The following is a 17,431-nucleotide window of genomic DNA, read 5'->3' on the forward strand; positions in this document are numbered from 1 at the left end:
AATAATTTAAAAAAAATGTAGGTATCAAAAAAATAAAAAATAAAAAAAATAAAAATAATGCAAATGATTTTAAAAAAAAAAAAATTACATTACTGTACATAGGCCTTTCTCTCTCTTAATTGGAGAAATTGCATATCAGCCGATCATCACAGGGAAGTGGGTTTTTTTAATGCAACAATATTTCCAATACTGTATTATGAATATGACTGTAATAATGTGTGCCATAAAATTTTTATAACAATTTATTCATTAGTGTATAAGCCAGGCTACCATAAAGCAATCATATTGCTTCTTCTTCATTATCAATGCATGAATCGTTACACATGTAAATAAATATGAATTTCCTTTTCATATTATCTTTTCATTTTGATGTCTGGTGTTAGTAACATGTATAACATCTACAGTGTTTTGCATCATATAAGACAATATTGACTATACTGACAGACGATTCATGTAAACAGGTGACATAAGCATACAGTATCAATAAATACAGTACAGTACTCTAAATGTATTTTCTCTTCCTTATGATTTTCTTAACAGCATTTCCTTTTCTCTATCTTACTTTACTGCAAGAATACAGTATGTTACAAATAACGTACAAAGTATGTTATCAACTGTTTCTGTTATCTGTAAGGCTTCCAGTCAACAGTAGGCTATTAGTAGCTGAGTTTTAAAAGAGTGAAAAGTTATACATGGATTTTCAGCTGTGCAGGGGGTCAGTGCTCCTAACTTCTGCATTGTTCAAGGGTCAACTGCATATACATGCATATATGTCCACATAGGTTAGAAGCATATAGAAAAACATGGTGGCTAATCTCTGGCTGATAGGATTATGTGTTTCCTTTTAAATGACATACATTTTCTCATTTCTCTACAACGAGCATGAATTATATAGTAATTTTTTTAACAGAAACAGAAGCTTCCAAAAATGTGTTCAGGACCGTTCAAAACGAGAGCCAATGGCAAGGCCACCGAGAGAATACGATGGACTTGGGTATCGGCTCAGTCAGTGCAAAGTACCTCAGCCAAATCTTGAGTCAAAACGCTGTTAAATTTCATTCCCTTTGCTTTTCAATCAGATAGGGAATCACATAAAACACGTTATAGACATTTATAGTAAAAGTTAATTTTAAAATTCTTTTTTTCTTAGAATCATCAGTAACTGCCGTTATTCGGAAAATTCACCTCAGGGACTCACTTCCTTCTCTTCCATGACAACTTGAGATAAATAAGGTCTAAATTCGTGGTTTAATTGTTTTACCATTAGTATGCTATTTACCAGGATGAATGCACTGAAAGGACAGAATCAGAAAACAGTCCTCATGGGCAAAAAAAAATATTGAATTGGGGCTCATTTGTTCTTAGAACTGTAAGAAAAGGACAGGGGAGGTCTTCTAAATTCTGCCTAAATTTATACAATTTGACATTACACACCCAAACTCTAAGATGTAACAACAGAACTCCTTGAATTAAACTAAGAGCAAGGACATTTTTCTCATTAAATCAACGTGACACGGTCATGGAAACTCAAGATCCCAAGAGCACTGTTTTCGAGTCTAATTTTCCTTGCCCCTCCGTTTAATGAAACGTAATTCCAAATTCATTATATTGAAGCATTTTATAAGTAATTTCTATGGTTATATGAAGTATATTATTATGGCATTCTAATTAACTTTAAGTAAATTTCTTTACTGAATCAAGGTCTCTTGAGCAGTGTCTTCAATTTCCCCACTAATATATTTTGACCAAAACGGAAATTCTGGGAAAGAGTACTCTACAAAAAGCTAGGTACTTCTACTCTGTGTTACTGTCACAAAATAAGGCGGAATAACTTAGTAAAACACTTAAACATTGAACATTTGGACTTGGCCAAAGTTTACAGTACAGTATATTTAGTGTTTCTAAGAGTTTGCACTGGTATTCAAATCGGTAGCATTCATGGATCTCAAATTCTGATAGGGTGAGCTACCCAGACTTAAAGGCAGTATGAGTATTAATTTCAACTATTTACTGAGCTCTTGCAATATGCCCAGCACCATCTCATTCAATCCCAGCAACATTCCGAGAGGTATTATTTCAGATCAATACCTATAGATCTAATCACAGTATGACAAGTCATGAATCATTCAACCGTTCCTCTACTGATGGACATTCACGTGGTTCCCAGGTTTTTGCAATTACTAAAAAAAAGAACATGCTGCTATAAACATCCTTAAGGCCCAGTGTGTGAACTCACCGAGCCGGCTGGAGCAGGTGCAGCAGGGGCTGCCCGTGGCCTCGACACCCCACAAGGCCTGGGGAGATTTTAGTCCTTGCAAAGCTGTTCTCCACTGTCCTAGAATGAGGTGGCGCTGCGGAGGGCCAGGTCCCCCTCCTGCAGCGCATCCTACAGGGCATCGGTTCCCACAGCCCTCTGCATAGATCCTGGAGAACCAGTGCCCCGTGGCGCTGACCCTCTGCTTCCGGTCCCCCAGCAGAGCCCGCACTGTGCCGACGCGGCACGGCACCAGCCGGTCTGTCCCACGCCACTGCACAAAGTGCGGCTCTTTCTGTAAGGTGAGCGCTCATGTATCCACCAGAAATAATTCACGTAATTTAATTCTGTGAATTAAACAGAAGAAACCCATTTAATATGCACAGGTTATACAGTGCAGTAATGAGGCTTTCCCCAAGGAAGGGGGTGGGGGGATCCCGGATTCATCTCTAGTTTTACACCAAGTTCTGTTACTAACTAGCTGCCTAACTGTACACGTCACTTAACCTGTCTTGAACTCTGGATTCATCTTTTAAGTGGCAGATATTAAGACCTGCTCCCCCGGACTTCCCTGGGGGTGCAGTGGTTAAGAATCCACCTGCCAGTGCAGGGGACACGGGTTTGAGCCCTGGTCCAGGAAGATCCCACATGCCGCGGAGCAGCTAAGCCCGTGAGCCACAACTACTGAGCCTGCGCTCTAGAGCCCGTGAGCCACAGCTACTGAGCCCGAGTGCCACAACTACTGAGCCTGCGCTCTAGAGCCCGTGAGCCACAACTACTGAGCCCACGTGCCACAACTACTGAAGCCCGCGCGCCTAGAGCCCATGCTCCGCAACGAGAAGCCACCGCAATGAGAAGCCCACGCACCGCAACGAAGAGTAGTCCCCGCTCACCACAACTAGAGGAAAGCCCGCGCGCAGCAACGAAGACCCAATGCAGCCAAAAATAAATAAATAAATAAATAAATTTTTAAAAAGACAAGTCTTTTAGCTCATTAAGTATTATATTATCTCCCGAATCATGGGTATGTCCCCACAAACCACAAAGCAGCTAAAACGTGGTTTAGTAAGCGGTAGTGAGTAGTGAGAGGTGACAAAGAGAGTTTAAGTTAGTAGTTATGTGAGCAGTACGGAGGACAAAAGAGAGGCACCCACTAAAGTGACTGACGAACTTCAGCCCCGTGACTGGCAGCTCTACATCCTCATATGGGACAGCAGGACACAGATCTAAACTGCAGGCTGCTCTCATGGGCTCCTCATGGAACCAGCAGATTTCTTGGACCACAGCTTGTGTCCTGGTCAAAGCTCCTGGTGGTGGCCCCATTTCATTCAATGATGGCTACATCACAGATGAATGTCCGCGAAGATACTACATAGCAAGCAGCAGTCATCACAAGCCACTTTTAGGGAGTCACTTCTGCCACCAGAGGAGAGGGGGCCGAGGTAGTGACCATCAAGCACCTTGCAGGCCTCCACACTGTGCAGCACCCCACAGCACCCGAGGGCAGTGATGGCGTTCCCAGGCACCACTGGAAGCAATACATGTTCTTAGAAACTTTCTGGAAGTAAATGTTAAAGAGGTAAAAATTGTGCGTGTAACTCCACTTCTTTATAAACAATCATGATGGCTCTATCAGGGTCCATCCCAATGCCTAGTTACAATAATGAAAAAGAAGAAGGATGTAAGGTCTGTTGACAGGGAATGGGTTAAATAATTATGATAGAGTCACGTGATGGAATATTTTGCAGCCACTAAAAATCACGTGGCATAAGATCCTTTACTATGTTAAACTGTCATGATATAGTTAATAAAAAGCAGATACGAAAATAGTATGTAAATCACTTTGCTGTATACCTGAAACTATCACAACATTGTTAAGCAACTGTACTCCAATATAAAATAAAAAGTTTAAAAAAAAGAAAAAGAAAATAGTACGTATTGATGGATTCCGTTTCTGTAAATATATACATATCAATGCATGTATTGTATATATGTGTGTATCTGTGAAGATGACAGATAGACAGATATTTGCAACTTGTGCAGAGAAAAACAACTGGAAATGGACATGGCAAAATGCAGAGTGCTGATCTTTGGGAGGTAGGATTGTGAATGATCTTCACTCTCCTCACTGAGCTTTTCTGCACAGCATTTTTGACATTTTTCTCAGCAAGAACGACTGTAAAATCAGATTGTTTTAATGAAAAGAGTGTAAATTTCAAAAGAACAATTGCAAAACTCTTTGGGCAACTATAGTCTCATTAGTATGAGTGCAGGGCAATCTAGTACCGACCCTGGGAGGATGAGGTCCCTGAGGGCATTTCAGTGCTGGTACCCTCGTACCCTCTCCCATCACCGCATCCTCAACTAGAAACAGGGAGTTTTGATAAGATAATCTAGAAGTGCCCTTCCTGTCCTAAAACGCTAACTGTTACCTTATAATCATGTCTAATGTTTTTAAATCACTGACATGGACAAAGGATAAACACAGACTCAAACTTGAACAGAGTCCCTCCAGGGGTACTCTTCAGAATTGTGTTCAATCCCACTCCCGCCCCACCAGGAGAGGGGGATGCAGGGACTTAGGTGCTAAGGATAATCATATACCATCTCCTCTCTATTTATTAAGGTAGTAGCCCTGAAATTCAACGACTGCCAGAATTGCTTTCTTGTTGGAAACTCGCCCTCCTGCCCCTGGCAAGTTACAGTCTAAGGTGGGTAGGTAATAAATTTGATTTGATTCACGGCACAGCCTTAAATTGCAGAGGCAAAGGAAACAGCTAAATGCTTCTGCAGGCTGGTACCTGTGGGCGATGCAAGAGCTGCTAGACTGCCCTTTACTGGAGCACCGGGTGGAGTTCAAGGACACAGAGAGGCCCTGCTTCTTTAAGACATGGGGGACGAGAACCGACACTTATCTAGTGCTGGTACGTTATGTATAGTTTATCATGTAATCCTCACAACAATCCTCTAAGACACATACTCATCTCCTTTCCATAGAGGAGAGAACTTAATAGCAAAACCACCACTTAGAGAAGTAGATACTCTAAAAACAGCTCACTTTCGAAACACTCCACAAAAAGTCCATTTACAAAATTAAAAAGTAGAAATCAACTTGCATTCTAAATATCATCATCAGGCTATCTCGCTCAAACCTGATTTTTGTTGCTTATTTAAAAGGTGGATCTCTTTTAACTTACATATGAAATTTGGGTTGTTTTGTTGTTGTTGTTGTTGTTGTTTTGCTAAGACTCAAGTGATGTGAACAGAGTGATGGAAGGTTCCATCTTGTAGGCTTTCAAATGTCTATCAAGTACAAAAATGTTGAGAACACAGAGCAAATCTTTAAATTTAACATTATAATTAGCTTCAACATCGTGTAACTTAAAATAACTTTTCCTGGGCTTCCTTGGTGGCACAGTGGTTGGGAGTCCACCTGCCGATGCAGGGGACACGGGTTCGAGCCCTGGTCTGGGAAGATCCCACATGCCGCGGAGCGACTGAGCCCCTGCGCCACAACTACTGAGCCTGCGCTCTAGAGCCCACGAGCCACAACTACTGAGCCTGCGTGCCACAACTACTGAAGCCCTCGTGCCTAGAGCCCGAGCTCTGCAACAAGAGAAGCCACGCAATGAGAAGCCTGCGCACCGCAACGAAAGAGTAGCCCCTGCTTGCCACAACTAGAGAAAGCCCTCGCACAGCAACAAAGATCCAACGCAACCAAAAATAAATAAATAAATAAATTTATTAAAAAAAAATAATAATAACTTTTCCTGTAACCTGTCTTTCCAAATCCCCAAAACAAAAGAGGAGTAAAAAGTCTTAATAAATGCTAGCACTCTGCATCTCAAAGATGAGTCTCTCCCTAACCGTGGTCTTCAAACGTTCTTACTGACTTCCATCATCTTAGTGACTTAAGTGCTCTGACAAACAGAACAAGCTTGCACAGCAACTTCCGGCTTCAAGAGCAGCATGCCTTTATAGGCATTCCCTACAAAATGCTGTTTTTATCAAACTTCAATTAGTCAATATTGACATTTTAATTTTTACCAAATCATCCAATTTATCCCATCTTTAGTAGTTAGTAGTGAACACTTACTTCCTTCAACTTTCTCATCTTTGCAGGTTTGCTGCGAACTATATTAAAATAACTGCAAAAGAAAGAAAAACCTAATTAGAAGGTAAATATTTAGATAGAAAATTTGAGCCTCTTTAGAGATGACTCCTTGTTGGCATTACAATATGCCACTCCACAGCAACTTAAAACTAAAATCTAGAGCACCATAGATGCTCACATCAATATACAATAGCAATGTCACTGCAGGAAAATGTTCACACTGGCTACCGTGGGCATCACCCAGGAAAACTGTCCTTCAGTGGCATTGCTTTTCCTCATACAACACTATTAATCAAAGAGGAACCTTGGAGACCAATCAAAGAGAACTTTACTGGGTCACTAACGGCTCCAGGGCCCACCACTGGCCAAAGGCAGAGCCCCAGACACCTCGCCCAGCTCCCTCTCACCTGCACTGTCCCTTCCTGTCTCACAGAATGCCATCACTGTCCTCATTCTGCCAACACTGAATGCTGAAAAGAGCCACTGGAATAAAATGTGTATGAGCCCCGCCATTAGAATTTGTGACCCTTGGGGACTCTTGGAGAGCCTTCCATGTGCCTCAAAAACAGAACAGATATTTTTAATGATAATAAATAATATGTTAAGATTTATATGTGTTAGGGTTTCTTCCTGATTTAAAACAATTTTTTAATGTATTTGAGATTGTTCTTGACAATGGTTTTAGCAACAGTCAGAGAAGGATTGGCTAAGAGTCGGTAGATGAAAGGAAAAAGACATTTTTAAGTACTTAATATACAGTCAAGAGTCACAAGCTCAGATGCCTACAGAGGCTGGGCAAGTAAATGATGATGCTTGCAAAGGGTGGTATTAGGGAATGGTGGGGACTGTGGCTAGTGGAGGTGCTCATAATTGCAGGGCACTGTTTTGCTGTGGAAATGCAGGCAACTAAAAACTAAGTCCTTGGGACTTCCCTGGTGGTCCAGTGGTAAAGAATCCACCTTCCAATGCAGGGCACGCAGGTTCGATCCCTGGTCGGGGAACTAAGATCCCACATGCTGCAGGACAGCTAAGCCCTCGCACCACAACTACTGAGCTCGCGCACCACAACGGAAGATCCCACATGTCACAACTAAGACCCGACACAGCAAAAAAATAATAATAATAAATAAATAAATAAATAAAACTAAGTCCTTTTAAACAATAAAAATCCTCTATTTTTTATTATTTTGTTTTTTTTTAACTACACTGGTTTTTTATTTATTTTTTTTTAAATTTATTTATTTTTGGCTGCGTTGGGTCTTTGTTGCTGTGCACGGGCTCTCTCTAGTTGCTGCGAGCGGGGGCTACTCTTCGTTGCGGTGCGCGGGCTTCTTGTTGCGGTTGCTTCTCTTGTTGCGGAGCACGGGCTCTAGGTGCATGGGCTTCAGAAGTTGTGGCGCACAGGCTTAGTTGCTCCACGGCATGTGGGATCTTCCCGGACCAGGGATCAAACCCGTGTCCCCTGCATTGGCAGGCAAATTCTTAACCACTGTGCAACCACGGAAGTCCCGAAAATCCTCTATTTTTTAAATGGAAAGCAAAATTTCATATTACATGAACACCCCCATTATAAAATGTGGCAGCCCATTCAAACCTTCGAAAACTATGTGAACCAAAGAGCCTGCAAATCTCCAATCACGCCCTCGGCTTACAGCTCCCTTCCATGCCCCCTTTGCTCATCTTCAAATAGGTATTTTAGTCTTAAGTTCCCAAATTCCATACTTGATGACGAACATTAATCCCCTAAATGAGACAACTTACTCTCATTAAATGGAAACGAAAGGCATAAATAAACACAGAAATTAAGGCATAAAAAGATCCAAAAAACCCCCACAAAATGTTATTTATTGTTTCAATGTTGCCTTCCAAAAAACACAGAAATAGAACGGAAAGAGGGAACGAGTAATTCCTCAGAGATCCAGTGGCCCCAAGTCTTTAAACCGGGTGTCTGCAGGAGGTTTCTGGCTGGACTTGGGTCTCCCTGGGGGTGTGGGCAGCAGGAATTGGAAGCAGAGACTAGATGCTAACGTGCAATGTTCCTCCTGTTGCTTCCCGAGAATAAAGGAAAGGAAGAGGCCAACCCAACCACCAGATCAAGCCAGGCATTTCAAAGCACTGTGTTCCTTTCACGCTGACAACACCCTATTGGAGTAGATACTAATTAGCCCTGTCTTATTGATGAGGAAGCTGAGTCTCAGCGAGGTGATTTGATTTGCTAAATGCCTCCCAGATGGGAAAAGCCAGGACTCTGTTCACCCCAGGACTTCCGGCTCTGAGACCACATTCCTCTTCCTCTGGCGTGCCTGTCTGTGCACACACCTTGCCCCTTTCCCGGTTATGCACCGGTCCTCGGGTACAGGTGGGTGGTAAGGAGAGTCAGAGTACAGGCTGCGGTGGCAACGAGCCGCCATAGTTTGATTGAAGCAGCATTTTCACTGTGAGTCCCAACAACAGAGTCCTAAGGTAAATAGGAAAACTTCCTACTGTAATTCGATTCTTTGGGGTCTCCCGGAGCACACACACACATCCACACGATACACAGACAGACGCATGCATACACACACATACACATGCACGCACACATACACACACACACACACATCCACACGATACACACACAGACGCGTGCATACACACACACGCGCACACATACACACACACCTACACACATACACACACACACATCCACACGTACACACACAGATGCATGCATACACACACACACGCACACATACACACACACCTACACAAATACACACAATACACACATCCACACGATACACACACATACGCATGCATACACACACACGCGCACACATACACACACACCTACACAAATACACACAATACACACATCCACACGATACACACACATACGCATGCATACACACACACACGCACACATACACACAATACACACACATACACATGCATACACACACACACGCACACATACACACACACCTACACACATACACACACACACATACACACACACATACACATGCACACACACATACACGCGCATGCGCACATACACACACACATACACACAATACACACACATACACACACCTACACAAATACACACACACACATCCACACGATACACACACAGACACATGCATACACACACACACGCACACATACACACACACCTACACACATACACACACATACACACACACATACACATGCACACACACACACGCGCATGCGCACATACACACAAATACATACGCACACACCTACACACATACACACACACATACACACAATACACACACATACACACACCTACACAAATACACACACACATACACACGATACACACACATACACATGCATACACACACACCTACACACATACACACACACCTACACAAATACACACACACACACATCCACACGATACACAGACACACACATGCATACACACACACCTACACACATACACACACACCTACACAAATACACACACACACATCCACACGATACACACACATACGCATGCATACACACACACGCACACATACACACACACCTACACAAATACACACACACACACGTACACACACATACGCATGCATACACACACACGCGCACACATACACACACACCTACACAAATACACACACACACACATACACACGATACACACACATACGCATGCATACACACACACGCACACATACACACACACCTACACACGTACACACACATACACATGCATACACACACATACACATGCATACACACACACGCGCACACATACACACACACCTACACAAATACACACACACACACATACACACGATACACACACATACGCATGCATACACACACACGCACACATACACACACACACGTACACACACATACACATGCATACACACACACGCGCACACATACACACACACCTACACAAATACACACACACACATACACACGATACACACACACGCATGCATACACACACATACACATGCATACACACATACACGCACACATACACACACACCTACACACATCCACACGATACACACACATACGCATGCATACACACACACACGCATACATACACACACACCTACACAAATACACACACACACATGCACACACACATACACGCGCATGCACACATACACACAAATACATACGCACACACCTAAACACATACACACACATACGTACATACATACAAACACACATACATGTACACATGCACACACACACACACACACACACAATGCCCTGATATAAATTTTGTTGTGAATATGACTTTCTCTACAAAAGAAATCATTAATTCCAGGCTTCACGGGACACATGTTTTAAGTGATTATTAGCCTGTAATATTTTGTCTTATAGAGAAAAAATTATGTTTCTCTTCTCAAATTAATTTATTCCAGAAAATGTAGGAAATGTTTGAATGATGATTGGATTGGGGAAGATGTTATGGTGTTTGTCTTCTCCATGTACCATTTTACAACCATGAGAAACCCTCCAGGACGGTTAATGTATCAACAGGTTGCACTTCAAAGTTCATCTGCTGGTGGCACAATTAGAAGATTATTTGCTGGTGAAAATTAATTTTAACCGTTCAATGGCTCAGTAAGTACAGAACATACATTCCAACAAGTGCTAGCTCACTGGTACCAGTATAAATCAAGACAAAATTAAAATTAGAGCTTTATTCACCAAAGTCTGGGTTCCGATTTCATACTTCATTGATCTAAAAGGTAGTGGAGAAAACGAAATCCAAACGCCTCTCCACGTTGAACTTCACATGCAAATCTCTCCCATCCGTTTGATAGCAATGAAGGTACGTGGAAAATGCAAAATAACAGAGGGTCTCGACCACGTGGGACTCCACCTCCCCTCCCTGCTCAGTGAACTGGATCACATTCCTTTCCCTACAGAAGATAATCATCAACATTAAGAAATCTGGGAAGAGAAACACCTCAAAGTCTTTCTCAATATCTCTGCCACATGTCCAAAACATTTTAAATAAACACTGAAAATCTCTCTACCAAATGACAAGTCTCACAGGATCTATTAGAAAATGCCTCAACCCACAGAAAGAGGAAAGAATTTACTGACCGTGGCCCAGGCGTGACAGTCGGTGCTTCGCAAGCTCCCTTCCTCACCTGCTCACAGACGGAGCACATGCCAATTTTACAAGGAAACGCTTTGGGGGTAAAACTAAACTTTTCATCACACATAAGTTGAAAAGGATTTTAAAGTCAATTTTTGCTGAAACCTTCTTTTGTGGTCATAAAACAACAGTGAAGACCGGATTCTGGTAGGAAATCGGAATCCAGCATATGCAACGTCTGAGTCTGTTCAGGCTGCCCTAACAAAAGCACCACAGACTGGGGTAGGGGGAGCTTAAACAGCAGACATTCGTTTCTCACGGTTCTGGAGGCTGGAAGTCTGAGATCAAGGCACCGATATATTCAGTGTCTGCTGAGGACCCACTTCCCGGTTCACTGACGGTGTGTTCTCGCTGTGTCCTCACCTGGAGGAAGGGGTAAGCCCGTGTGCCACAGCTACTGAGCCTGCGCTCTAGAGCCCACGAGCCACAACTACTGAGCCCACGTGCCACAACTACTGAGGCTGCACTCTAGAGCCGTGAGCCACAACTACTGAGCCTGCGCTCTAGAGCCCACGAGCCACAACTACTGAGCCCGGCGCCACAACTACTGAGCCTGCGCTCTAGAGCCCGTGCTCCACAACAAGAAAAGCCACTGCAATGAGAAGCCCACGCACCACAACTACTGAGCCTGCGAGCCACACCTACTGAGCCCGGCACCACAACTACTGAAGTCCATGTGCCTAGAGCCCGTGCTCCGCAGCAAGACAAGTCCCTGCAATGAGAAGCCCGCGCACTGCAACGAAGAGTAGCCCCCGCTCGCTGCAACTAGAGAGAGCCTGCACACAGCAACGAAGACCCAACGCAGCCAAAAATAAATTTTAAAATTTATTTTAAAAAAAAGAAATTTTTTATGAACCTGGATTCTTGCATCTTTCATGCTTAGAAAAGCACGAAAATCATTCACTGAGATATCTGCTCCTCGGGACAAGCAGCAACCTCCTCCTGTGATGGGTGCTTGAGTGCACACACTCCTTCACTACGATCGAAGAAACACCGTCTTCCCCCACCCTCTCCAGAGCAGTTCCCTGGGGCCGTCTGAGAGGCTCCCAGCTACAGTCCTCAGTGAGACACTGAATAAACTTAACTCACAGCTCTTACACTGTGCATTTTTTTCAGGTCGACACCATCACATGAGGGATTCAGTTTCAACATATGAATTTCAGGGGGACACAGTCAGTGTGTAGCATGCAGCAACTAACCCTGAAAAAATAATCACAAAATCAAACATCTACAAAGGAATACATTCTTGTCAGTGAATTCTCATACATACCAGGATTAGCACAGGAATAAATGTAACTCTAAAATGTTATGGCATTAATCCAAACTCTCTACCTCTTAGCAACCGTGATGTCTGTCACTTATGATTTTTCTTCAAAAACAGTAAGATGTCAAGTTTGCATCCTTGCAGAGGCCATTAAGAATTTGAATCACAAGCCAGCTAACTCACAAAATAACACTATCTGGGTGGTCCAAAAAAACTCAAGTTACTGATTTAATTTGGAGTATCTTTGGAGAGGAAGCATTCCTGGCATTTGGGAGAAGAAAATGGAAATCCTCTCTGGAGAATCTCACCTTTATCTCAGTCCTTAAAGAATTTCCTCAAAAACAAAAAACCCATAGAAAGGGAGTCATTTGCAGTCAAAAAAATAAGTAAACTAACAAGGACAGAAAGGATCATGAGAGAAAACCAGGTGAAATAAGAGAAAACAGAGATGAGTTTCAAATACTGGGATTATAGGCACAGACCACAGAAGGACACTATTTCAATAAAAGACAAGCTTTAAAATACATGCAGGACCAAGACACTTGAGAGAATAACATGGAGGATTTGAAAAGAACCAGATAGAATGTTTGGAAATGAAAAACTGAATGATTTACATTTAAAATTCAATAAATTGGTTTGAAGCATAGTATACACAGCAGAAAAAAATTAATCAAATCTAGGCGAAAGTACCCAGATTATAGCACAAAGATAAAAGACAGAGACAGAAATACATGAAAAAGAGGGGGACTCTTGGAGGTTAGAGCTAATGAAATAAGCCAACCCACATCGACCCGGATACAGAAAGCAAAGAGAGAAAACATAAGACAGAGGCATCACCTGAAGAGACAGTGGCTGAGTTACCACACCAGAGACTCAAGATAATTCAATAAATCTGCACTTAGACATATCGTTTAAAGCACAGTACCCAGAATCAAACAGCATATATTTTAAGAAGCTAAAAGAGATAAAATATTACTTTCAGAGAAGTGAACGATGATAGCTGATATCTCATCAGCAACCACCAAGTTAGAAGACAATGAAAAATACCTTTCATGGTCTAAAGGACACTGCCATCCACAGAATCATAACAAAAATATACGTGAAGGAAAAGGGCGAGAAGACCTCTGCTCTGGGAACCATGGACTAAGTAACCCCAATCAACCTTTCCACTAAGAAACAAATAAAACCGGACGCACTAAAAAACATGTCTTTCAAACATAAGACACCTATCAAGATAGTGAGGAATTGCCACACTCCAGGAAAGAAAGGAAATCCAAAGACATGAGGCCCACATCTGGGGCCACTTTGGTCCAGGGGTTCTTGTTGTTGGGAACAGAGAGCTGACAGGGTGAACCATGGTTTTGACAGCCTTTTGTGGCCACAGGAAAAGCACTGGTTCAGGACCCACCAACGACGGGGGTCCTTGTGAACCACGCTGTTAGTGAACTGGGACCTCACTGGCTGCACCTGAGGAGTGAGAAGCATACTGGCTTCCAGACACCTGGTCAGTCCAAACCGTCCCACACGCTGAAGCTCTATTAGGTGATCGTGAACTGGGATGACACAGGCAGCTGGCCAAACAAAAATCCACTTTGGCAAAAGATAATATTATCTCAGGCCTCAAATTATTTCTGCAAATAAGTTTTAAGAGTAAAAATGTCCAGCACACAGAGATAACTAGGCAGAGGAAAAGAGAAGACAGCCCAACAGAGAAGCAGCTGTAACAACAGACACTGTGGCTTCAGCCTGGATCACTCACGCTAGGGAGAGCCAGCTGCTAGATCTCCCGTGGACAGGCTCACGGCAGGAATGAAGCTCCCTGCCATGGCCACGTGAGTGAGCCTGCAAGCACCTGCCCCGGTCAGGCCTTCAGATATGACTGCAGCCAGCATCTTGATTGCAAACTCACAAGAGTCTCTGAGCCAGAGCCACTCAGCTAAGCGGCTCTGGACTTCCTGGTCACAGGAACTATGAGATAATAAATGCTGTTTTACTCCAATAAGCTTGCACTAATAGGATATGCACCAATTGATAACTCACATGCTCTCCCAGAGAAAGTCTTACCCATGTGTGCACCAGGAGACAGGTAAAAGAATGTTTACAGCAGCGTTGCTTATTTTAGCATAAAATTTAAAAGGACCCAAATTATCCATCAACTGATTGGATAAAATAAACCAGTATATCAGTCAATGAAACAATACATAACAGTAAAAACAAATGACCTACAGCTACATGCTATTAACATGGATGAGTCTCAGAAGCATATTATTGTGTGAAAAAGCAAGTAACAGAAAATATATGCAATATAATTACATAAAATACATAAAACATTGAAAATAATCTATCCTTCAGGGATAGATTACTATGAAAAGATGATAATAAGCCAAAATAGTGGTTACCTGTGGGCAAAGGATGGGAGTGGAGGTAGGAGGCTTTTAAAACACTGGTAACGCTCTTTTGCTTAATCTGGGTTGTAGTTTACACAGAGGCTTGCTTTATTACTATTCTTTATACATACAATTGTATACACTCTTCTGTATATATGATATATCTCACAATAAAAGAAACAGAGTTAACAACAATGTAAGGAACAGTAATAACATCTTTAGAGGCAGACACAAGAAATGAGTGAAGCCAAGGCAGCCCAGGAATTCAGGGAGGATTAAGAAACAAAACAATTTTCTCCCTTCCATTTTGTAAAGGAAGCCTTTTCTGAGGTCCTTCACCTAGACAGAATTAAACCTGTGCTTCTGTCCTATCGGTTACCGCTTTCTCTTTTGTGGTTACTTCTGTTTGTCTCTTATCTCCCCAAAACACACACTGTAAGGCCCTCTGCAGCAGCCCCGAGGCTGCCCTACGGGAAGACGCGCACGATAGCTTTTGTTAAGGACCTGCAAGATACCTTTGGGTTGCAATGACATTTGTATAATGACAGTTACCAAGAAAGCTTAGAGAAATTATAAGGATTATAAGTGCACAAAAGACTGAGGTACTCTGGGGAAGAAAAGTAGAGTATAAACAGAAGAGTGTGCTATAACCCCATTTGCAGTAAGATCTCAAAGAGAACGCAATACCAGTCTCAAGCTAAACAAAGAAGAATTAAATTGACACTTTGGGTGGGTACCCACAAGTACAACTGACAGCCTGAATGTGGCCAATTTCCATTATGGCTTCCTGAGTGGCCCTGACGTTGATACACAGGCCTGTCTCACCAGGACAGCCGCCATCTGTCCGCGGATGCTGTCTTGATGTCAGCAGACGCTGGGGCGGGTGTCCTTGCTCCCAGGCCAGCGTTCAGAGGCTGTACTGTAGGCCGGCATTGCGTCAGGTGCCAGGATTTCAGAAATCACGGGCGCCTGTCCTCTGCAGGGTCTGAACCAGCAGGATAGAGAGCGGCGAGCGGGGCCGACAGCACAGCTCAGTAAATGCCCTCAGGGAAGGAGGCGTGCCCAGCCAGGTCCCGGGACACCAGCCTGGACAAGCTGGAACCCAGCTCGGCGTCCTGCCTGCCAGCGTGCTCCCCCGGGTTCCCTCCGCGTCCTGCCTGTCGGCGTGCTCCCCCGGGTTCCCTCCGCGTGGCCACTCCCTTTCTTCCTGCAGACCTTCGCGCAGAGGTCACCTTTCCAAAGAGGCGACCCTGGGCACCCTATTTTCACCGCCACACCCGCCGCCCCCTCTGCCCATCCTCTTCCTAATTCTCTCCAATACTGATGGGTCGGGAGGTAGTAGCTGGTCTGCCCTCCCCACAAGGCGAGCAGGGGCGATGTCCGGGGCGTGCAGGGTGCACTGCGGCCCGAGGAGGCCTCGCGGAGAAAGTCCATACGGGACGGCGGCGCTGGGCGGGGGCATAAGTGGGGCGCGTTCCCCAGCCTCGCGGGGACAGGACGGGCCACCAGACCTGAGCAGACCCGGGTCGTGTTCCCTGGCACCGGGGGAATAGGACGGGCCACCAAGCCTGGGTAGACCCATGTCGCGGACCCTGGCCCCGCGGGGACAGGACGGGCCACCAGGCCGGGGCAGACCCGGGTCGCGGACCCCAGCCCTGCGGGGACAGGACAGGCCACCAGGCCGCGGCAGACCCGGGTCGCGGTCCCCAGCCCCCGGAGCGAGGCGATGGAGCCGGGGGGCGGGCACCGAGGCCAGGGGGCGCGGCGGCACTTACTCCAGCTTCCGGAAGCGCTCGCGCCCGCCCGCCACGTACTTGCCGGCGGCCTGCAGCGCGTCCAGCTCGCTCACCGGGCGCCCGCGCGTCGGCGTGAAGAGGCGCCGCGCAGCAAAGGGCACCTCCCCCTGCTCCGTCAGCCGCTCCAGCAACGCCTCGAAGGCGGCCACGCGGCGCCGCGACGGCACGAACTTGCGGCCCACGTAGAACGGGTCCCCGCTGCGGCACACCACGATGGTCCTGGCTGGCGCGGGGTCCACCAGCACGTGCGGCGCGCGCGAGCCCGCAGCCCGCGCCTCCCCGCGGCCCGGCGCCGCCCATGCGCTCCGCCGCCGGACAGCCAGGCCGCCGGGGCCCCGCCGCCACTGCCCGCGCTGACGCCGCCGGCGACTGTGACCGGAGCGCGCCGCCGCCCGGGAGGGGACACGTGAGGGGAAAGCAGAACCGGGCCGGGTGACGCGCATCAGAGCCCGGGCAGGTGA

The 17,431-nt window shown here is 45.0% G+C and overlaps 1 protein-coding gene across 1 annotated transcript in view; it reads right to left on the bottom strand.

The window, feature by feature from the left end:
* Window positions 1–17,413, bottom strand: part of DCDC2C (doublecortin domain containing 2C) — a gene marked incomplete at its 5' end in the record, with an annotated part of 148,390 nt that extends 130,977 nt beyond the window's left edge. Inside the window, 2 exon segments of the mRNA XM_082427088.1 lie at window positions 6,351–6,402; window positions 16,950–17,413. Coding sequence (XP_082283214.1) covers window positions 6,351–6,402; window positions 16,950–17,413 — 516 coding nt within the window.
* Window positions 17,414–17,431: the final 18 nt, after the last annotated feature.

This window comes from Balaenoptera physalus (genome assembly GCF_965194825.1).
Source record: "Balaenoptera physalus genome assembly, chromosome: 15".
NCBI lineage: Eukaryota > Metazoa > Chordata > Mammalia > Artiodactyla > Balaenopteridae > Balaenoptera > Balaenoptera physalus.